A 25,135-nucleotide genomic window follows, 5' to 3' on the forward strand; every position below is an offset into this window, starting at 1 on the left:
ACTGCATTTAGAATTCTAGATATTATTAAAATCCAAAGCTACGAGAGACAGCACATTTCTAGTTGCAAGAATTTTTGAACTTGAAAAGGCATCAAAATCAATACGTTACAGTTGATGAATACAGACTAGAAGTCGATAATACTCTTATTTAAATGGGTAAAGTGATTGAAGTGAAACGGTCTACAAAATTAAAGGGAAGTATAATTCTTTGCAACTAAAGTGTATACATAAAAGGCGCTTGACATGATGCAATACAACGTGCAATGCAAGACAAGACGCAATTTTTTTTATAAACAGCATGCAAGATCTTGACATTATCGGTTTTGTGCCATTTTTATTGCGTGCAAGCTGCAATTCTATGGAGATGTGTAGTCACTTTTGGCTTAAAAATAACGAACAATAAAACAAACTTAGCTCTGTTATTTTCATTGTTAAACTAGGCACAAAATATTAGATAAAATTTGAGGTTAGGAATTTGTCTACTTTTACTTATGGAATTCAAGTTAGTGTCAGCCATGATACAATGGCAAGATACTTGCATGCAATATCTTGCACTTTGTATTGCATTATGTCAAGCGGCCCGAGGAATGTTACACAGAATAGGGAGAGAAAAGTTTTTTATGCGTAAACCGTAATAAAATCTGGCCCAAAAAATTGTAAAATAGTTAATAATCTATTCTATTTCAAAAAACAATTTTTTTGGTAAAATAGCACCCCAATATACTTTTTTCTAGCTCTATTTTGTTGTACTTTATATCAAATTAGAAACAGGTTTCTGGAATCATTTGCTCAATGTTTGTCAAAGTGAGTTGTGGCTTCTGTGTGTGGTTGTTTTAAGATTATATGTTTTTTGACAAGTTAAATATCAACTCAGAAATGATCTTTGAGATATATTAGTTGTGTAGACAAGGCAGTGGATAGGAAAGATTGGAGAATATTATGTTGTGTTATAAAAATATTTTAATCTCCGTGGCGTCGTTTATCAAGAATATATTGCTGATGCTCTAGGTGATTCATAAAATTCCTTTTTTGACGAACCCATTGTTTCATATATTCAATGATTATAATTTTAGAAAAATTGAATCACCCCATTCTTTGAAATTATCCAGTAATGATAATTTGGACTACAACCTTAGCTTAAGTGAATTCGAAATCAGTTGAATTTGATTTCATATAGTTTTTTGGTTCTTTAAAACAAAATAGTGCCGCCACGTATGAAATCTAGTAGTGTATACGTTGAAATAAAGATTCTCCTACTAAATATCATTAGATTGTGCTCATTGTAAGAAATATAGAAGAGTTCGTATCAAAAATATCACTACTTCACATTTCTACCTCCTTTGTATCCCTTATATGGTAGATCATTATTGAACGACCTATCAAAATGGCTATGATCATCATAATGTGGATGAGCCGCTACTACTTCATAAGTGGACGTGTGATGTTTCGTTTCTACAAGTTTCTTCAAGGCTACAATAATGGATATTGTAAAAGCTATCTTAGCAAGTAACAAAGCTTTAAATGCTACCAAACCAATGAATTTCAAAATTATGGCTCCAACAACTGCCGCTTTCAATATTAACATCATTATTATTGGTCGAATTCGTAGCCCTCCGCCGCCTTTCTTTTTTCTTCCTACAAAACAAAAATACAATTAGCTCGTGACACTTTCTAAGATCATATTACTTCTGCCCATTTTCTCATACATTCCTCTTCGTGAAAATTTTATACTTTGTGCATCTAGTAGTATAAGGAAAAATATTCTGGATTGAATTTGTATTCTTCTCTTTAAAGTGCTTGGACTTTGAATATATTAGAAGGAAAATATATAATTGAATGTTGCTGTTCTGTGGAAAGGTCTTTTTGAAGATAAATATTGTCAAGAAACGAGATCCAACATCTAACCTACTGACAGTATTATGGAAAGTTGAACAAAAATATATCTATATAATCAACAGCACACAACAGGAAATCATTAAGAATACCGTGGACAGTATTATTAATGTTGGTTTTGAAGACTAGTAATTTTGATGTATTCCAATTGAATTCCAGTATATAGTCGGATGTTGAATAAATAACTTTGCAGCCTCTCTCACCATAGTTTTCTGTGGTATTTGTTTGGTTTGTTTCAAGTGTAAGAACTTCATTTTATCTTATTAACCTCAAATGTCTGTATTGACGTGTTCCAGGACCTCCTCTCATTCTACTAATCTTGTTTTGCGACGCTCTTTGACGTTTTTTCAGTTCAGATCATTGGTTACAAACCCCTTTTCGCAACTGCGACAAAAAGATCGATTGACATCACGCTCTTCAAAGGAGATCTAATTCAATATTCGTCGGAGTATTGGCCAGGAGAGTAGTTGTTTCCTCCTTTGAAGAACAGCAGAATATATTTTCGAAATATTAAATTTCCAAATTATTTCAGAGGTGAATAATATCTAGGAATATTTACCATAGGAATATATATATATATATATATATATATATATATATATATATATATATATATATATTCCCCTTCACCTACATTCTCCATATCATCCAATTGAAATTTACGTATTTTTATTCCTCTAAAATTTTCAACCAGAACAAAATTGTGGAAAGTTCTCACATTCTTCTTAGATTCAGAACATAAAAAGTTTCCGCTTCCAAGCCGCCATTCTCAACTCACATATTCGTAGTTTATTGGATAAAGATATTAGTTCACTTAATCTCTTTTTTTATCAAATTTAATAATGGAAGTAGGTCAAACCATACGACAAGATATATATTTGGTTGAAAAATGTTGAAAGCATTTGGTTTAAAGTATATTCTGTCGCCAAGCTTGTTTGTTTGATACGAAGTTCCTAATAAAAAAAAGTTTATAATGTATCCATCACAGGCTCAAAATTTAAATATTATTTAGAACTGAACCTTTCAATATATCATGAACAAAATATTCCTCTTCAATTTCATGCATAGAAAAATGGCTCCATTTATACAATATTTGATTTGATAATAATATTAAAAATTCCACGAGTTTCTATAAGGCTTTTTTCGTAATGGTTTTCATCTATGCTGATGTGATATTCTCAACATTAGGAATGGTGTCAAAATATTCACATTATAACTCATTTTCGATTGCAGTGAAGAGCCGTCGCATTCTAATTGTGGAGAGCAGAGATACTGAACTCATCATATAACGTGTTACAGCTTAGTTCAAAACTTGAGGTAATGCGGTATATTCGTTCACATAGATGCAGCGTGATTGCTGCAATAAAAATTCATTCACCAAGTATTTTTCGAGCACACCTAGTGTAAAATTTTTTTTACTAATTACTGAGGAAAAAGGGTCATACTGAGATCTGTTGTTTATTTGAACCTATTTTAAGGAGATATTATATTCATTAGTTTAGATTTTGGTAAACTTAGCACTATTATCTGAATATATCCAAAAAACATCAGAATTGAATCATGTTTTTTCGGTTAAGCCACAAGCTATACTTTTAAAACGTATATCATACATACTTTTTTATAAAACTATTGCGAAGAAAACAAAATATTCTACTCTCATCAAAATCTAAATAGTTGAGAGGTTTACTAGTTAGGAAATTTGTAGATGTTAAACTGGTAAAAAGTCAAGATTGTTTGGTGTGGTTTTATTCAAAATTCATCTTGTACTGCAATAACAAAGATTAATAGTGAAGAAATCGGATTTGTGGTGTGTGGCGAGTTCGACGTCGTAGCCGATACTGCTACTTCCATTGGACAACGAATAGGCAGCGAACAGGGCGACATTATTTCTGCTGTCTCAGAAATCAAAACAACAGTATAATATTGCATTTAGTAGATTCATGCAATGGTGAAAATCGAGGAAAGCTGAAGAACAGTTTTCGAAGAAAAAGTGAAGGTGCGGAAATCTGAACAATGTAATCCAACCATTCCATTATAAAATGCAGCTTTCTGATTAAGATTAATATAGACATGAGTAAATATCACAAATTACTTGCATGTCGGAAGCAAAAAAATGTAGATAACCATCCGAAAAAATGAGAATATTCTCACAAGAGAACAAATCGATACAAGTTAAAATGAAGATCCAGATACCGGTTATTTGATTTTGAAAGCTGCAGTAATTTTGAGTGTGTTTGGTAAGGTCGTCGTGAAGAAAAGCTATACAGTGTGAAGTTAGATGGCATGGAAGAACTAGACACTTTGTGGCTAATATATATTTCAGATAAAAAATCAACGTCCAGTGTAATCTTTATATCACTTTGTCAGTTATTAAGGCAAATATGCTGCATTACGCTGCTCTCTTAACACTTCTCACCCACAATTTTTTCTAAGTACATTAAGAATGAATTCAGTATTCAACCAGTTGGAATAAACACGTTTGATAAGATGCCGGCTGACATTGCTACGTATTCAAAATTATTCGATCCGAAGCTGCTTTCGAAGGTCGTCAATGTCTTTATGTCTTTACTGACGAAAACAAAGGACATGGAGAATGGAGGTCCTCAACGGCCCTGTATTCAATCTGTATATATATATATATATATATATATATATATATATATATATATATATATATATATATATATATATATATATATATATATATACTACTACACCTTTTTTCACAAAATGTTCTAAATTTCACTTTTGTGCTTGAAGCTAAGTAATATATTTGTAATTCCTGATTCTCAAAATTTTTAAAATTGAAAATATAGTTCACTGTAGTAAACAATTTTCTTAATATCATTACCTTCTTCCACTGACTTATCCAGATCGATGATAGCTTCATCAGGTACTTTGAATTCGAATGTATGTGATTTGATGAAATCCTTTATCCTCTCTAGAAGTAGATTATCAAGAACCTCCTCTCTGGCTCGTGATTCGTCTGGTAAAGAAGTTATAGGAGCTCGTCGAACAATTCTTTCTGGATGAACGGATTTTATTTTCAAACCACTTCCAAGATCCAAGTTGTTTGGTAGATTATCGATGTATCTCAAAGCACGTTCCTGCGAATTATAAATTTTAGGATGTAATATGCATTTGATTGATTTTATCAGAATATCTATATCACGAGGAACAGTGATATATAATCTAAAAATCAAATTAGTCCGTTTCATTCACATTCAAGTGCCATCGATAGAAGGATAATTAGATGTTATAAACCAAGATTGGTAGGTACTGCTTTGATTACAATTTATGAGTTCTATCGATGTAAAAACATTATAAAATTATTATAAACAATGAAGATTTCAATCGAGGTTTTTGCAACCTTGATGAATATTTGAGGAAAACATTTTTATACAGGCGGAAGCATATACATTGTTAGTGAAGGGTCAAGATTTGTTCAAATATCTAATATATTCAATCTTTGTCGAGACTATGGAAAACATGGAAAAACGACAAGATATTCGCTTGTGTATCCGATGGGAAAGTGTACGCAGGTCTATGGTCTGTTGGAACGCTTTCAGTTGATTCATTATCATCCTCGTTTAACACAATATCATTCTTAAAATTTTCCACTAAACAAACGAATATTTCATAAATTATGTGAATGTGAATCAAATATAATCACATTTATATTAGAATATGAAAAAAAATACGACAATAGTATCCACAGATTCTCTGCAAAACGAGACTTCTCAAGGGTCTCTAATAGGTTTCTAGCTCTTACTATCTGAACTATAATCCTCACCAAAGTACTTCTTACCACGGAAATTTATCAAAAGATATAATCACAAACAAATAAAAAGCAAAAATAAATATTCATGACCGATATTTATTTGGAAAATGGAATTGTTGAACACATATACTGGGTTTTTCATAAAAGGTGATCTCGTCTCTAGGATAGCTAGAAAACTGAAAAATATTTGTGGTTCGCTCTGTAAAAATTTTTCGTATCGCCATCCGTATTCAAGATAAAAAAGAATTACACACATTTTTCACGATTTTGCCGTAACTACCGGCAACATTGTATTCGATGGATTGGTACAGGTGCAGAAGCTCCAATTCATTGGCCTCCTGGGTCAAGCAATATTAATCCCTTGGATTACACAGTTTGGTCGTATTTTCAAGAAAAAGTTTATACTTTAGAGATAAATTCACCTCAAGAATTGAAAAACAGGATTCAAGGTCACTTTAATGACCTGACCTCATAGCTGACTCCCAACCGTTTAGATGATTAATAGATTCTTTAGAAAGAAGGACTTATGTATTCGTGAAAACGGAGGAAATTTTGAACAACTACTATAATTGAATTCTATTTTATGCTACTAACCGTTTTTAAATTTTTATATTGTGATTTTTTGTGTAATTTTACACATTTATAATTACTTCATACCATCATCGGTTTCACTAAATATTTCAAAAACCATAAACAGTATCTAATTTAAATAGGGTGTGAAATTAATTGATGTTCAATTTCCCTTGAAATTTTGCTTCATAAATTCAATTTTGTCCATTACAACTTGGTACGAACCATATAACTAGAGTCCTCTATGAGAGCTAGACGTAAAACCAAATTCATTGGATGATTACTTTCAAAAACATATTCGAATAAAATTTCAATACATTGTTGCCAGTAGTTGCGACAAAATAGTAGAAAATGTGTACATGTTTTTTCTTTCTTTGTCATGAATACGGATGGCGTTACGAAAATTTTCTACTGAGAAAACCCCAAATATTTTTTAGTTTTCTATCATAGAAACAGAATCACTTTAATTGGAACAACCTGTATTTTGTGGAATGTTCAGCTCCAACATTGATTGTCTCTATAACAAAATTATGTTATAATAATTTTCACAAATTGCATATCTTAATTGATAATTAATATAATATTTTATTTTGATAAACCACGGCTAATTATATCTTTGAACAATTACTTATTTTAATTAAATGCATATAAGTGATAAATGCCAATTAAATCCAAATTAATATCTGGAATTGATTTTCTTAACCAACAGTCAGTCTGACTATTAACGGTCCATGAATGTATAATAATCCTTGTGCATAACCATGATTAGTAGTAACTGGTGAGATACAAGAATCAATTACTGATATAATGCGTTTCTCACTAATGCATTGTTGTATCATAAGCCTATGAAGATGAGTTGAATAATCATTTACTGCAACAATTACGATACGTGTTGATAAAAAGTTTGTGGCTTAAAACAATTCAACTATATTCGAGCAAAAGTTTAATAGCGGCATTAGTGTATTATTTTGAAAGCAGCTTACTTTCAGTTCCATGAATAACATATTTTCTCTTCAGCGAAGTATAGTATTATTTTAACCCGTTGTTCAATCCAAAGGTTTATTTTTAATTAGGTGTATTGTGACTATAGGCAGAGTCAGTAGAAGTATTTTTTTCTTCACGTATAAGACAGGATGAGGTATTATCCAATAAGCGAGTAATACAAATTCATCAGGTAAAAAAACCAATACACTAATTATTTCTGTTAATATGCTCATTGTACTTTATGCTAATATTTCTACAGTTTTCGATAGAATGAACAGAATAAAACTGATTATCAATCCACCAGTACAAATTTCATGTATGAACAAATTAAGTCGAAGAATAACGTATGAAATGAACGAAAATATTAGAAACATTTAAAATGTGATGGATTTAAAAATTAGTTTTATGGCATTCTAGCATACAGACAAATATTGTTGAATACGTAGTGAAAGAATATACAAAAAACTCCTGCAAAATAATCATAATGCCCTCTTTTTGACGGGGTACGTGTTGTACGACTCTGTTTGATTGAATCTTCAAACTACAGAAGAGAGGTGTCATATATCATTCTAGCTTGTTATTTATGTTGTCGTAGATGTAACTGCATTCTATTTCTACTCTAAGATGTTTTCACAGCTGTGATGTTACCCCTCCGCGTTCACAAATTGAGATCTTCAGTTTTTTGCTGTTTGTTTGTCGATAGAACCCAACATTTTCAAGCCAAATTTTTTTATGATTCAGTCACTATTCTAGTAGTTTGAGACTAAAATTTGATGTGTCATGAGGAAGTCGCAGTGGAATATATCTTCTCGGAATTTCGTGAAATACACCTAAGATTGTGAACGATATAGACGTCTTTTTTCAAGCCTATTCACTTTAAGGGCTCATTCGTGTGGATGGATCCAATTAATCTAACGAATCTGGTGCTTCTTCCCTTAATTTCCTTAATATTTCCATAATTGCTCCGATATAAAAGTATTGATATTTCTGGGTATTCAAACTGGTGTTCTAGAAATGCTTGCAGCCTAATGTAATTTTCCAGATAATTCTTAGCATAGAGAAGAAATACTATAGTGGGGACATTTTCAGAAAAACAAGTAGTTTTTGGCGTTGATTATCAATCCATGTGCGGCATCATGCTCCTTCGATTTCGTAGGCAGCAGATGTGCTTGCGGTTACTCTAATATATCACGAAAAGTTGTACTACACATCAGAAACACTGATACTATTCATAGTATTCATCTTCTAAGACAAATAGAATAGAGAAAGTCACAAAAGATGAAAATTCTCGATTTTCCTGCTATTTCATCTTTCATAGTTTCATTTCTGCTGCTAATATTCTATTCTGTATCCTTTTGCTCATTACCCAGGTTTCACTTTCATACATTAACGTGGGTTATGTTTTCGAGTACTTTTATTTTTATGTCTTCACCCACTTTTGTGTTCCCGAAAATTGTCTCATTTGGAGTATAGTATATTTGATTGGCTTGTCTTATTTTTATCGCTATCTCTATATCTACTTCTTCGTATTCTGTGAAAATGAATCCCAAATATTCAAATGTGGTTACTCTTTCTATTCTTTGTCCTTCCATTATTAAATCTTCCCCATGTTCTCCTTTTTGATTTATTATTGTCCATTCGCATTTCTTGATGTTTAATTCTCTCGCAGATGTTCTATTGTCTTTATTCATATATTTACTACTTCTTCCATTTTCTTAAATGTATCTGCTATTATTGCTGTATTGTCTACATATACTAATCCATTTTTTACCAGTTTTTGTAGCATATTATTTTCTCCAATTTATAGTTGTCCTCTTATATATTATTTTTATCATCTTATCCGTGACAAGTATGAATAGAAGAGGATAATGATTATTTTCTTGTTCAGCCTCTCCATATTAAAGTCAAACTTCATTTATTCGAAGTTTTCCACTTACGTTTTCATATACACCTTTTGTTTTCAATGTTATTTTTCTAGGGAATCCTATTTTCCTTATACTAAATCATACCGATAATGAGTGAATCTTTCTCTTGTTCTCTCTTCTTTCATATTGAGCTACTTGATATGTAAAAGAGGTCTGGTTATTGAATAACGAGACTAATTACGAAAAATAGTTCAATTATAAAAATAATTCTACATTCGAATGCTCCCCTTCAATATACTTCCCTCCCTTCGCCACACACCTTTTCAAACGTTTTTTCCATTAATCGAAGCAGTGCTGGAAGTCTTCTTTGGTGAGTGCCTTTAGGAGCTCTACAGATTTTTTTCACTTTTACTAACCTTTCAAGGAAATCTGAGCAGACCCGTTGCCGCAAGAGCTTTTGGTCAGGAGTCAAATTTTTTGGCACCAACATCGCATAGACTTTGTCGTGTGTAATTCCTCGTGTAAAATCTTTCTAATCGTTTGTTTATTGGCGTTTTCAGCCTCGGCAATCATCCGGATGCTCATCCGACGATTTGCACTCATAATTTGGTTGATTTTGGTCACTGTTTTTGGAGTTGAAACAGTCACAGGGGGATCTGGGCGCTGGTCATCTTCAGTGCTCTCTCGGTTCTCATTAAACCGCTTACTCCATTCAAAAACACGCGCACGAGATAGATAATTGTCCCCATAGGCCTCTTGTAACAATTTATAATACTTAGTCGGAGTTTTTTTCAATGTAAAAAAAATTGAGACTGATAAGTTGCTACTGTTTTTCGTCACACATGGTTTTCGGCATGAGAAAAAACACGTCCGTTTTAAACCGCTACTGCACAAATACTATAATAGTGACAGAAACGTGTTTTAGGACGTGCATAGACAAAATATAGATACCCAACGCACTACTCGTTTCCTACCCCACCCGTCTAGGGTGCCCACTAGGTGCGCAGTCTCGTTATTTAATAGCCAGACCCCGTATGTTTACAATCGTTTGTTTCTTCATCACATATTTCCTTATCTTTGTCTCTATGATTCTCGTACATGTTTTAAACCAACTATAGGTAAGCATATTGCTTAGTAATTTTCGTATATTAGTTCATCTCCTTTTTTATCTAGTGGTATTAATTCATTTTGATTTTTCTTATCGCTTCTTCTTCCACTTTCTTTTTAGTGATTTCCTTTCTTGTCCTTCTATCGTCATACATCTCCCCTTCATCCTCTAGTTCTTCTTCTCATGTCAGGTTTTTGTCTACGTGGCTGAATTATTTTTTAGAAAAATTCCTCCCTTATCTATAATGTCTTCAGTGTTTATTTTAATATCATTTTTCATCTCTTATTCCTTTTATTCCATTTCTCTTTTTACTCATATTGTTCTAATTTTGTTTAATTTGAGGTATCAATCTTTTAAACTCTTCCCTTAAAAATGACAACCAAAATTTAAATCTAACTAATAAATCAAAGAATATCTTTTCAGGACGAACAACAAGGTTTTATAAGTGGGAGTTCATGTACAGGCGCAGTATTTGTAACTAGACAAATCACAGAGAAAGCTCTAGATTATAATCGACCGGCGTTCATTTGCTTGATTGACTTGACAAAAGCATTTGACGGAGTTAGATTAAAAGACGTGATTCACCTTTTATACAATAGACAAACACCGTTAGACATCATCAAAACAATCGAAGACATATATCAGGACAACAAAATACAGGCTAGAATAGACGGACAACTTACAAAGGAAATAAACATTGGCACGGGTATAAGACAGGGAGATTCCTTAAGCCCCCTACTTTTTAATCTCATGATGGATGAAATAATGAAGGCATTGAAAAAGAGGAAAGGTTATAAAATGAGGAATAGAGAAATAAAAATTCTCTGCTATGCAGATGATGCTATCCTTATAGCAGAAAGTGAAGACGACCTACAAAGTATGGCCCACATGTTCAACATAGTAGCAAAGAAGCTGAACATGGTAATTTAATACCAAAAAACAAAAACTCTTGTCATTAGCAAAGAACCAATTAGATGTAAGATAGAAATTGAGAGTAAACCAAATACAGAAAGCCAATAGGGCAGCAGGATGCCTCAATAATACAATATGGAGAAACAAACATATTAGAACGGAAACTAAGACTAGAATTTACAAAGTTGTTATAAGACCAATAATGACATATACAGCAGAAACGCGACCAGACACGTCCAAAACACAAAGAATGCTGGAAACAGCTGAGATGAGAATACTGAGGAGAATCACGGGGAACACACTGAGAGATCGAGTAGGTAGTGACTACATTAGAACAACATGTAATGTGGAGAATATTAACGAGTGGTTATTGAATAGAAAAACAACAACCATATAAGTAGAATGACAACAGACAAATCGCCGGCCGGGAGGAGAAGTGTCGGAACGATGGAGCGATAATATAATTTAAAAGCACAACAAAAGAAAGAAACAGGCAGAATTACCTATAGAAAAAAAAGAAGAAGAGGAAGAAATGAAACAATTAAAAAATGGGATGGATTTAAAAATAAAGTTCATGGCACCATTCAGAGAAATATTGTGAATACGTAGTGAAAGAAGAATATACAAAAAATGACATAAATATACACATTATTAAAAAAATATACAAAATCTTCAATCGTGCTAAAAATCAATCATATGCCCTTTTTGCGACGCATCTCCGTTCTGCGGTATGTATGCTGCGACTATTTGATTCATTCTTCAAACTACAGAAGAGAGCTTTTATATATCTACTCAGACCAAACAGTAGGACTTACTGCCGGGACTTCAAAATTCAAAATATTGCTTCTTCCTCCTTTGATTCTGTTCCTAATCCATAAGCACGCATTCCTATGTTAGAAAGTTAATTGCAGAGCTATTCACTTAGGAACGTGGAACGATTTTTATCTACATACTTCACGTTCAAAAGTTATGGGCTTTATACTGTACAATGCGAAAAAAATGCACAATCATTTACCAGTGGAAATAAAAAATATAACATCTTTTTCTGCGTTTAGGAAGAATTTGACTATATATTTACAGGAAATTGACTTCTATGCTGTAAACGACTTGTATTCTGATACTAATATTTAATTCTCAGTTTTTCACACACTGAGTTGATGTTAATATTGATGTTTGATACGAATTATTACATATTTTACGATTGTTGTAAATTCAATTCCATTATCTGTCACAATGTATAATACATATATGAATTTTCACGTGTACATTTTAAGAGCTAATATCGTTATTCATTTTAATTTCCGTGTATATATTGTATATTCAGATTTTATTTTATTTGTGAGTTTGTTTTTCAGTTATTTACAAGCTCTTTTCTATAAATTGTGAACAATTTCAGACAATAGAGCATTTTATCTCTTTCTATTAAAAAATGATATGACATTTCAATTGAATGTAAAAAAGTATTCTAGTTGTGAGGTATCACATTTCCAAGAATTGAAAACCCAGAAATATAATTTCTATATCACATCCAATGAAATATGTTATCATTCAAAATACTTAGTTTCATTTTTTTGCATATATTCAGAAAGGAGTATAACTGGACCAGAACATGCCATCTGATCCACAATAATTAAAGCAACAAGTTCTAGTAATCACAGTTTATAAAATTCCATTATTTTGTATTGTATGTACCAAATTAATTTAAAATTCAATTTTTAACGGAATTAGATTATTTGAAAACATATTCACTGGCTATTGTTCTTGTTAATGAACCGTATATTTTGTTTATTTATCAATAAAATAAACCTAACATTTATGTAAATTCCATATTCAATTGAATATTATTCAAACAACATTCGTTGGAGTGACGCTTAATTGCATTCAGTAATTTCATTGTACGTCATAATAAAAGGTCATTGTTAATATTACTGTTCTTGAAACGTTTAACGGTCTGATATGTGCAATATGTTACTCTTGATATAAACGTTTCGAATTCCAGTTATAAGTTTTGAAGTCAACAGGTCGCAAACAAATGTCTTGCTATCGCATCGAACATCAAATAAAGAAAAACGAGGAAACAACCTCATTTAACCGTGATAAGTACAATTTTGGGTAGATAGATACAAGGTGAATTATTTTTTATTGGAAAGTAAAATGGACAGATCTTTATATATATGTATGTATATGTATATATAATGTAATCTTCAGGTGCAATCCAACTAATATAGTACAGTAGTCAAATGATATTTATAAGAAGAGTATTTGAATGAGGTTGCATATGTCGAGGGCAATACATTCGTAAAATAATTCAAAACAGTTGTATTTTCATAGTGACTGAGAAGAATTTCACTATTAATTTTTTGATAAAAATTTCTCAATCAACTTCAACTGATGTTTTGTTTAATCTAATAACGATTGTTCTGCAATAATGCCAAAAATGGAGACTCTTAATAGTTTTTTGTGCATAGAGAATAATCTAATAGACCTTGTCTGAGTGGAAAGAGAGTAATATGTTGAAACTCTATCTAGTTGAAAGTGAACGCTACCACCCGCAATACGAGTAATTTGATTTCTGAAACTAATTGTTATTAAGAGGTCTATTATTTCTCAAAGCAAAATTAATTGTAGCTATCCTTTAAAGGATTTTCTTCGCTTTATGAGCGACACTTTTGCTAGTAAAGATGCTATTTTTCATTTCATATAGGTGCAATTAATTTAACTGTGATGTCTTTGCACCGTTTCGTGAGACATATCTTCTAAGCGAGAAGTAATGTGGACGGTTCTAATCATGAGCTCTATTTTATGCATTATAACCTCTACGAATACATGAAGTCTTAGTTTAAGTAGATTGAATTTTCTGTAATAATAATTTTTAACTGAATTTTGAATATGATTTTTGAGTATTTAATTGAATTGGGAAGTAACAATTCACTATTATGTAATAGAACTTCAATCCAATTTAGTAAAATCATTTCATACCCAAAATTTCTTATCAGTTTTTATGACATTTCTCTCGAATTGCTAATGACAGGTGAACTATTGGAAATTTTTGTCAAGTATCAGTCAAGTCTCAGTATCAGTCCTCCTTTCAATTTAAAATTTCAAATTTTGTGTTGGCTTCCGCTAAAAACTTAATGTATAATTTAAAAAAAAAACCAACTACCCAAACTCTTGAAAGTAAGAGTGACGTGGCAAAGCATATATTTTAATTTTTTATGAATTCAAACGATGTTTACGGTGATGTAATTTTGACTTTTTGACAAATGCTATTCCATTAACTAATTTAACTAATGAGATTATAACTTATCTCATTTTTGGTCATTTTTGTCAACAATATAAGGCCTACATCTATAACAAGAAGTTAGAAAGATCATTTTCTGTATTTGAGGTGCAAAATTGGAGATGAAACTGTTGAAAGTTGATCTTACCATTTGTGCTGTACATGTTATAATGTGACTGTCGTTTAATGAAATTGAGTTAAAAAATGCCATTGTCCCCATAATGCTGCAAAAAACACATTATTCTCACTCTCTTCTAACGAACACAGGAATGGTGAAGGCTAACTTATATGAAATCTAACTATTAAAACTCAATAATTCAGTAACACCAAAGACGTATCCGAAACTTAGATATCTAGAGACAAGTTTGACCGTAATTTAGATTTGAAGCTTCGAGCGTATCCCATTCTATTGGTTGAAATGAGTGATTATATGTAGGTCTCCCTAAATATAAAGGGAAAACTTCTGTCCTTGACTAGAGGAGTGGAAGTCAGGGAGAACAAGTATTCTATATTATCGAGAAAGAATTCTACAGTACGCAGAGTCTTATGAAACAGAAGGTTCAGTTTGTGTTTGTTTTTGTGTATATGGATTAATGAAGGTAGTAGATACAAAATTGGTGGTTTCTTCCTAATTCAAATTTAACTGAACTTTCAACTATTCTAAATGTAATTACGTATAGGCAGAGAGAGAAGCTTTATTGTCATAAGAAAATCTCTAGATAAAATAAAATAACAATTGGGCTTAATAATAATCATAATACATATAATATCTTACGTCATACTGAATTGAATTATGGCAGTCTATTGAGTCCAGATTGTAGAATTCTGCCACAGAATAGTACGTCTTTCAAGCAGAAATGCCTTTGTTAATCTCCGGAACTTATCAAATGTATTTGCCATTTTTAATTCTAAATAATTTTTTTGCACTAGATAATGGAATTTTTTATCAGATCAGAAGTGGGTATTGTTAAGTAAATGTTCAAATTTTTTTTCTACCCAGGTAGTTATGAACGGGTTTCTTCGCTGAGTTGTTTGCGTACCAAACAAACGGATTCTAAAATTAAAAGAGCAAGGAGAATGAATATTTTGTATTTTTTTAAATAAAATTCGCAATGAGTTCTACTACTTGACGACAATGTAATGAATGGCTCTATTTTGTAATTTGAAGATAGATTCAAAGAGGTGTTTAGATACAGATTTAATGGCAAAACAAGCAGATGATAATTTTCCACCAAGATCTCTACGTGTACAGACCATTGAATTGAAGACCAAGAGTCTTGATAGAATTGGAGGATCGTATTTAATTATTGTTTGCTCTAAGAGGTTGTAGAAGTCATTTGTAAGATAAAATTTAAGTTTTCTCGGTGTTTAACCAGAGACCGTTTGTGTCAGACCAGGACTCAATCTTAATGAGATCTTTGCTTATGGTAGAATGTGAAGCTTATATATCTGTACCCCTCCAGGTTTCACTGGTGTCATCCCCAAATAAAGTGAATTCACTATTAAATCGTAAGTCTGTGGCATCATTAATGAATACCAAAAAAAAATTGAACCTAAAACTGGAACCTTAAGTTACACCATTAGTCTTATTAAAAAATTTTCAGGGTAGGTTTTTCAAATATTATTGCTTTTTATATTTATGGGATATATTCATGTTATGGAAACATGATGGCACAAAATAAGCGAACAAGCAATGTTGAGAATAGATCCTTTACGAAATCAGGAATAGACCTAGAATCAGAGTCATTTGCAGCTCTGCTTCAGAACGAAAGCAGTAATTATCAAATTGGAAATCATTTGTGATAGAAATGAAATGTTTTTAGGTAACAAGAAATCATAAAATCCTGATAAAAAACCTTCTAAATTTATACCAAACCACGCGGTCTCCAATGTTACCTAAGATTCAGTTTCACATTTGGATATTATCAGTGACAAACTTGAGGGAGGATTTCATCAAGAGATTGGGAATTTAGAAAGTCATTGATAAATGAAATCGTTTTAGGACATTTTATTATATATGTTTATTGGTTTGATTTCTAAGTATCTATTTCAAAAGCATTGTGTCATGAAATAATGCAATTATACCAATTTTTCCTAATGCTTGTTCAATGTCTATCTTGTAAAATTAGTCATAAATAGCCAATTCCAATTTTGTTATGAGTGAAAATCTCTCACCATAGGTTTTTTTCCTTTTAAACTTTCCAGTGTATAATTCAAAAACAAACAAATCCCTTGATTTCCACATTATACTGAATTTCCAAATTATATAGGAAAATCGGCAGTATCTCAATTCTCCAAGAACATTTCAACAACGAGAGCCTTAAAAATGTCAGAATAAGGCAAGTGAATCCTTCCTTTGTTACATATTATTGAAATGATATCTGTTTACGTCACTCACTTAAAGGCAACAAGAAATTTATTTGTAAAGAAATTATGGACAAATGATTTTTCTATCATACATATCATAAACAATCATCATGGTTCCTACTATGTAGCTGTTATTCCTTCTAATAATATTCATAGTTACCAGCTCATCACATAACTATGTATTTATCATATACATGGCATGTTTTATCTTTATATTACACTATGACTACACCAACAGTTACAATTACACTGTGTGACGCGTGTTTCGATAACTAAGTTATCGTCTTCAGAGACTGAAGATAAACTGTTTACCTTGGTTATCTAAGCGCGAGTCAGACAGTGTAATTGTGAGTGTTGTTGTAGTAGTAGTATAAACAGTGTATTGAGTATTGGTATATTGTGATTATATTTTTCTGTAAATTTTTATTTACTGAATAAGAAGATCTATAGCGATTTCTTTGAAATAACAACTATCGAATCAAACGAGGATTAAATTATATTAGAACATTCTTTGCGGTGTCTCGTGTAGATATTTGAAGACTGGAAAATGGTTTCCATATGCTCCAAAGATATAAAATGACGGAAAGTATTTAGGCAGGAAACATAAAAGAAACAGGTCGAAGTAATTATGTGATCATAATTTTTTTTGCTTTTTATATGAGATAATTTTAATCCGGTGAGAATTGGCGTAACGTTAATTTGTACAACAAAAAGATTTTTTTCAATAATGTCCGAATATTTCCTAATCCGTGAAAGACCGAGTGAATACAAAAATTTTCATTTGAAAATGTAGATAGAAGGTTTACGATTCTGTGATGTATGAATTATTGGAAATCAATCATTAAATCTTACTTGCCACAAAGTATTATTTATATATAGGAGCATTAGGAGAGAAGTGGCTTTATACCATCAACAATGATATTTCTAGTATGTATGTATGAAACTATTAAGAAGCTAATGCAATGTGAAAATAAATTCCCTGAAGCAACTCCCTTTTTTTTTATGTTTCAATGATGGATGCATAAGGTTGTATATTATCTCCAAAAGTAGCAACTCCTCTGTTGATGCCATATGTCAACAATAAGGTGTGAATAGTGTGTATAGGGTTAGTTGAGGTAGTGGTAAGCTATTTCTAAGAAAATAATTTTTACTATTATATATTTCGACGCGCTTTCTATTGAGGGTGTATTCATGTAGGTACAGCGAAAATTTGTGTGGTGGCCGGACAAAAATCACATATATTTTTGCTCGAAACACATACAACAACCAAGTCGTTATAAACAAGGCTGAATACATTAAGGTCCGGGGCAACACTATAGCCAATCGAACCACTTTCAACTGTCAATTTCAAGAGATATGCGAGATGTTTACAATTGCCCCTGTTTACGATAACTCACCTGACCTTACAATTACTAGTTGAAAAGTGCAATTGAACATATGCCACATGTAATAAACGAAAGAAAAAAAGAAATAATCTGAAACGTGTAAATCAATGAGGCAAGTGAAATTTTCTAAAATAGTAAATTACGTAAAACTTTTTCAATTGGAATTACAATTCCTTTAAATAAGAAAATTGAATGAGAAATATAAGTTTGGTTTAGTTAGTATGAGTATAAAAGCTGATTCGTTACTAACAATATTGTCTTATCAACTTCGCAAACGTGAATCTAATTAAGTCTCTTGTCGGAGTTGTTTCTCAAAGATACAGAATAAACAAAGAAGTTTGCGTCTTTATATGTCTAGAAAACTCTCAACATATGATCTTACTCTGTTATTAATATTTTATCCATATAAATAAACGACATTTTCTATGCTACCTAATTTCATTAGAAGGAAAAACTTTTGATATCGTCTCTTGTTCTACTTGTAGAAAAATCTCTTTACACCGATTTTTACAAAGTGAGAATTATCCTGTTAAGATCAGCAAATTGATGGTTGATAACAAATGTTCTCATAATCCGGAAACCGTGAAACCATTTGTGATATTCCAACTGAACACAGTGTTCATTATCACTATTCCAAGGAACCGTTTGTCTAGTATCAAAATAAAATGAATTTGAGCAGCACATTTACGTTCCTAAGCTTGCAGCTTGAGGAAATTGTCATGTACACTGAGACTCAAGGAATCTATTGAGTCACCTTTCCTTGCTGTGGTATAATCAGTGTTCACAACTAATCTATTATTCTCACTCATTTCAAAAAGTTTAGGATGTGTGATGTTTCTAGCTGTCAAAAATCTTCGTCTTCTTCACACGCTTCCAGGGATCTGCAGTTTCGTAGTCTCACACTTCGAGAGAATGTGTCGTCTACGTGACAGAATATGTACTTTTTGCTAAACTGAACAACTTCTTTTCTAGTGTTTTTTCTATTGTTATTTATCCGATTCCATAAAAGAATTCAGGTAGGGCAGAGCGGGGTCACGCATTTTGTTCAAATTGTTTCTTCATTGGAACACATATCGAGATAAAAAAACTTCCACTATTCCGTTGTTTACTATAAGAAACTCACTTTATAAGGAAAAGAGTCCTATGGATCATGAGACAACAAAGGTACCACCCTACGAGATCACTAGAGCCATAGAAACATAAGCATAACAACATATTTGAGATTCCTCCCAGAAACTAAAACAACATTATGCAAATATAAAATCTACTGACACCAGAAGTGCATTTATCATGAACCCAATCTTAGCAACTGATGTTGCATTTGCGTTAAAATAGTGTTTCAACGTTTTCATGGGAAATATAAACATTGCAGGAACTGAGTCTCCAGTTGCTAATTCTGTAACGTTAGTGCCACATTCTTCCGACGTAACAGTACAAATAGTATGCTTCTCTTCAGCTGCTATTATTTTACCTGGTTTCAAGTCTTTTGGAACACCAGTTTTGTCGATGTTTAATATTCTGACAGCTTGTCCATAACTGTACCTAGCTTATCATATATTGCACTTCCTTGATGGGCGGTTCTGGTTTTCTAATAGAAAGCTCACTATTTCTTTTGAGAAGATTGGCAAATTTATGTTATACCAACTATCAAGTATTTTTCGATTATATTTGATTCCATTAATGAGCTAGCCCACCTACATCTTACAGACTTAAACCATAAAATATTGAGAAACTGTCAGAAGATATTCTTTAAATATTTTTTCTTGTTCAATTGAAAGACCATGACGCGTGTTTGTGTATGAACGCGTGAACCCCTTCAGATTCAGAGTAAGCCTTTGATTTATTAACATACCTCGATAACGTAGAGTTATGTATTTTTTACCTTGGCAGTTTAAATCTTTTGTCTCGGTTGACCTCTTTCCCGAACTAAATCTTATATATTAAATAATTGAAAATTCATTTATAAAACTTAAATGATTAACAGTAATCATGTTTAAGTCAAAATGCACTCACTTGTGGACCATATAATAATATACGTAGTTTTTAAACAAAATTTCAATGGTCCTATGTTTTTTACTTTTACCATTAAACTTCCAACATCACATGATGTTACTGAAAACGAACGCCGGCCGGCGACTAATGCAACATTAGCGCGGGCCCCTCAACCCCCTGCGTCGCCTCATACCACCCCCTCGTAGGTATCATACACCGTGTACGAGATACTATAGGTGGCGCACTATACCTCTCGACTCAAGACACCCCGCTCTGTCTGACTATGATTGGTGTATCTAACCATACTTTACCGTGTCTGTCAGCTATTTTATTTCTCTTCACACTAGTGTATCCCAGAATCCAGAACTTCATGCTTCTTACCTAGCTCACTTGTCTAGGCATTACCAGAAGAGCTTGGATTTTATTGAAGCTTACAGCTTTAAAGATAGCTTGATTATTGGACAAGATGATGAGCTCTTGTTTGCGACAATAATCCCATTCTAAACTTAGCTGGACAAACTTTTGGTAGTGTTTGTTTCTAGGCCCGTAAGCTTCTATGCCAATTTTTTCTGCTATTTTGAAACTATCCGTATACCATTTGGTTACATTTCTGTTCATTTCATTTCAAAGAATAAAATATAATATTGGTTAAACTGACCAGCTGAGTTCAAAGTTATGTTTATCTTAGGGTGGTTATAAATTAGGATAGTGACGAGAAAAAATTCTAGAAGCAAGGATGACGAGGGAAAGTGAGCAATTGGGAACATTGGATGCGATAATAAGTTCAAAAAAATCTCGAGAAAATTGAAGATATATCTATAGATAAATATATGTTAGTCCATGAATACCATATATTTGGTTCCCGCTCTGTGTAAACTATAAATATTCTTTATGGATTTTAAATGTACACCCTTCTTCGCGCTTTAAGCTCTTCAAGCTTTGCCGGTTTGGAATTACAGCTTTGCCTCCAAATCTCCTCATGACAAATCGATTGAGATATCTGGATATCACTATTCATTCAATAGACCCTTTTACCCAATTATCTGCATACAAATACAACATTGCGATACACACGAGCAGACTTTCTATTGTCCCTATTCGGGACATTAGTATGCACAGTGCTAGGAAACAAATTATTATTCTGAAGCACCAATGTTTCTAGCAATAATTTCGAATACTACAGTCCATTGTGATTACAGTAGAAGAAAATATTTCTATATTTTGGTTTCCTACAATATCTATCGAAATATGGTCAGCCGCTCAATATTGAGAATTTTCTCACCTCTTGTATCACAATAATCTTTAAGTAAGACTCAAAATACTTTGAGTTTCTAAAGATAAAAAGTATATGCTCCAATGTCATAAGACGATATAGATATTAGGATTTTCTTAGTTACAGCTATTACATTAATTCTAATATTTTTAATAAGGTTAGATTGTTCACATTAACAGTTGACAAATCGTAACATTTTTCTCTGAAAAGATGAGTAACATCCATTTGAATTCTTGCTCTATCTCCATACCCTCTTATGTATAATTTATTTCTTCCATAATTCCATTGAATGAACGTCAGTAAACGATTTTTAAAATAAACTGTATTATTATTCATCATTACTACTAAATCACAGAGTATTTTGAACAACAGCAATATCATCTTTTTACTGATTTTTGATGGAATTATAATCGAACAGTTCATTCCAAATTACAGAATCAAGCATATCATTATTTTCCGCACATAGCGCATTGAATGTTGTTGAATTTCTGAATTCAACTATTATTTATGTGTGATGCTAATCGAATAACAAATAACCATATTTAGATTGGAATAATATTTATAAAGTTATACTAACCTTAATACATAAAGTCAAATCTTCAGTTCCACATGCTCTAACAAACGCAACGGCTTCTTCCAAAAAATCCTCCTCGCACAGGACATTTTTCGAAAATCGTAACATCACTGCTAGAATTATTATTGGTTTCATATTTGCAAAAGCCTTCACGCACGATTCCCAACAAACTGTGTGCAAAAGTCTTGAGCGTCCTGGTTTTATCAACAACTAAGGACCTTGATTACAAGTATTTCAAAAATCTATGCTGACAAGTTTAACGGTGTAACAGAAATAAAATTGTTGGTATAGTGACCTGGATGATCGCGAATCGTGGTTATTCGTTGATACACTTTTTAAAAGTGCTTATTTAGTATTTCAGTTTATAATTAAGTTACCTTTAATTCAATATTTCCCAAAACATATATTCCTTTATATACTTATCAATAATAACACAGAACGACATACAGTGTTTCGTTTAATTGGACTAATTTCACAAAGTAGTGGATTAATCAATAACGACTTTAATTCTAATCAATGTCATTCAAGCACGATCCGGAATTTGTTGGAAATTCTAAATGTGGTTTACGTTTCGTGCGTTAACTTCTATAATGGGACATTGTGAGGAAGTTTATAATATTGGAGAATATGTCGTACCAATTGAACTATGTTTTCGATATTAGTTCAGTGAAGAAATATACCATAAGCGTTCAATTAATGGGAAATCATTACCAGAAACTGACTCAATACACAAAGTGAGCCGATAAATACTATTTGTTTTTAAATGTTTGGAGCCATTTTTATTGCTGTTTTAGTAGGGTTTTTGAAGTTATATAATACTGTTACAAGTCATAATCTCCTATCAATTCTTTATGTTTCTGAATAGCAGTAGTCAAAATTTTGATAAAAACAAGTCAAAAGGATTGAAACCCAAAGGTTTCGTTCATCATTCAATGGATTCTCTTCAAGATAGTGGAGAAATGGAAGAGCAGCTACTATTTAAATAGTATATGTACGATGAGAAAACAAATTGACATTTTCATTAAACAACATTAGTACCACAATTAGAATTTCTAGAATCTATGCTCAACAATGAACTTTTCATGGTCGTTGAGTTCAGCCTTCCCTAATCCAGGATAGATTATCATCAGCTCAGTATGGATAATTTTACCCGCCACACCTATACTCATGAACGGGAACGTTATCTAATAGAATATTTTTCGTATCTAGTACATGATTCCTTAACAAAACTGGAGACTTTTATCAAGATCATTTACCAGTCGCTCCTTAACTCCTCAAGAATTGTTATTTTATAAGGTTACAATTTATTGGCTTCAAAAAATCGTGCTACCGACGATTGACTAATTTTAAAATTATTATATATCTGTCTGGTAGAGATATTAAGTATATCGGTTTTGATGTCTTCACTAAGAGTGGTTTCTGAGGAGTAACTGTTTCCTCCTTTCTCTTCTTCCTTCTCTCAAACTAACTTTAAGTACTTAGCGATTTTATGGGCACGCTGGAAAATATGCCGATCTTCCATTTATCATTATTATTTACATTTAGGTTAGTCCTCAAATACAAAGTTCGTATTTTCGAGTTTATCGAGAGGTTGTTTGTTGTTGTTTCGTGACTTCCCAGCGGGTGTGTGTATCTTTCGACAGACCAGGTTTGAGCTCAAATCAATCACCTTGTTGTGCTTCTTCGGGCCAACGCGGATCCGACGCGGGTCAATAGTGAATACGATTTGGATGATGAATATAGCATTGGTGTTGAGGATTATGGAAATGAAAATATTATAACCAGTATGTCATCAAGTGAACAGAGTGACTTACGCACGTCTAGTTCAACATCAATATGTAGTTCAGAAGAAAATGATACCATTGATAGATCCTGAAACTATGTCTACGATATATGTATATTAATATTTTAAAAAGGAAGGAATAATTGAAGTCAATGTTGACTTCAATTTTTGGAATGTGGGGCTTTCAGAGATAATTATTATCTTCGAACAAAAGATTATAGGAATACCGTATTATGACGGTAATCATACGTTGTGCGCTGATGCGATACCGTACGGACTATTCAATTTGGTAAGATGAAATGAAAGCTTATCAAGTAAATCTGCATATTATTATGAACAATAGTTACAGAAAAAAACCTTTACTTAGTTTTTATTTTATTCATGTATCAATGTCAAGTTCTTACGCTAATCACAAATGAAATCGCCAAACGTAGTTTGCAATAGTTTAAATTGAACTACGCAATAATTTCTACTGCAGACTCGGCCAAGCGATTATAAACAGACGTACTGGTTTACTTTCTGCGAGTCAAGTTCAATAAATGCACAATATTGGTGCAATTTGATGAAAAAAATCGCTGAAAGGTTTGGTCTTATTACTTCAAGTCAGATAAATCCGGATATTTGTAAATAGGTCTTCACAACTTAATACAATGTAGATGAGGGGATGTTTGTGATATATTGATGTAGGTAGAAGATTTTACTCGTAGTTATGAGGTTAGATTCAAGTATAATAGCTTCAATGTATGACTAAAATTTATTCACATCAGATGACGACATAATTTTTGATATCTATTATGTTAAAATAGTTTTTTTAAACATTTTAGGCTAATAGTCAATCAGTTATCTAAAGTTAATATGATTTCATCTCTATTTATCTTACTCTTATTGAGAAAAAAATGTACAGGAACATTTTTTCACAAAAATAATAGAAGAAAATAATTTATTAATATTATTGAATCAATTAATTAATTGTATTCTCCGTTTCTTCAGAAATACCTAAGTCTATAATATAAGTTTGATATGAATTAACTCCATTACGGATTTTTTTTGACATAATGTTATCAGTATTAATTTTCTCCCACAATTCCTAATTATCAGGTAGTGTTTTGTAGACAATGTTTCTAAAGATTTACAGAAAAAAAATCAGGATATCTCATACTTTCTCAACAGATATAGTCTTTTTGTTCCAATAAAATAGTTTTTTGCCAGGAACGATCTAATAACAGTGATTTTGATAATACATGTTCCAGAAATTCTTTCAGATGCTTAACCTTATACATCCAGGATAAGTATCGCTCCACGTGTGGTATCGGTAAAAACTATCTTACTTGTAATGGGGGATCAGCATCTACCTTTTACATTATGGTT

The 25,135-nt window shown here is 32.0% G+C and overlaps 1 protein-coding gene across 1 annotated transcript; it reads right to left on the minus strand.

Moving 5' to 3' along the window:
- Positions 1-1,318: 1,318 nt before the first annotated feature.
- On the minus strand, positions 1,319-22,119 carry LOC130444694 (uncharacterized). The gene is made up of 4 exons (XM_056779971.1): positions 21,988-22,119; positions 4,745-5,000; positions 2,080-2,089; positions 1,319-1,631 (listed from the first exon to the last, which is right to left on the minus strand). The coding sequence occupies exons 1-4, from the start codon at positions 22,117-22,119 to the stop codon at positions 1,319-1,321; spliced, it is 711 nt and encodes a 236-aa protein (XP_056635949.1).
- Positions 22,120-25,135: the final 3,016 nt, after the last annotated feature.

Source organism: Diorhabda sublineata, chromosome 5, assembly GCF_026230105.1.
Source record: "Diorhabda sublineata isolate icDioSubl1.1 chromosome 5, icDioSubl1.1, whole genome shotgun sequence".
Taxonomy (NCBI): Eukaryota; Metazoa; Arthropoda; class Insecta; order Coleoptera; family Chrysomelidae; genus Diorhabda; species Diorhabda sublineata.

Coding starts and splice junctions, on each gene's coding strand:
- LOC130444694 (XM_056779971.1), bottom strand. CDS start 22,119: ATGAAACCAATAATAATTCTAGCAGTGATGTTACGATTTTCGAAAAAT. Junction 5,001..21,987: donor ATTTGACTTTATGTATTAAG/GTTAGTATAACT, acceptor TATAATTCGCAG/GAACGTGCTTTGAGATACAT.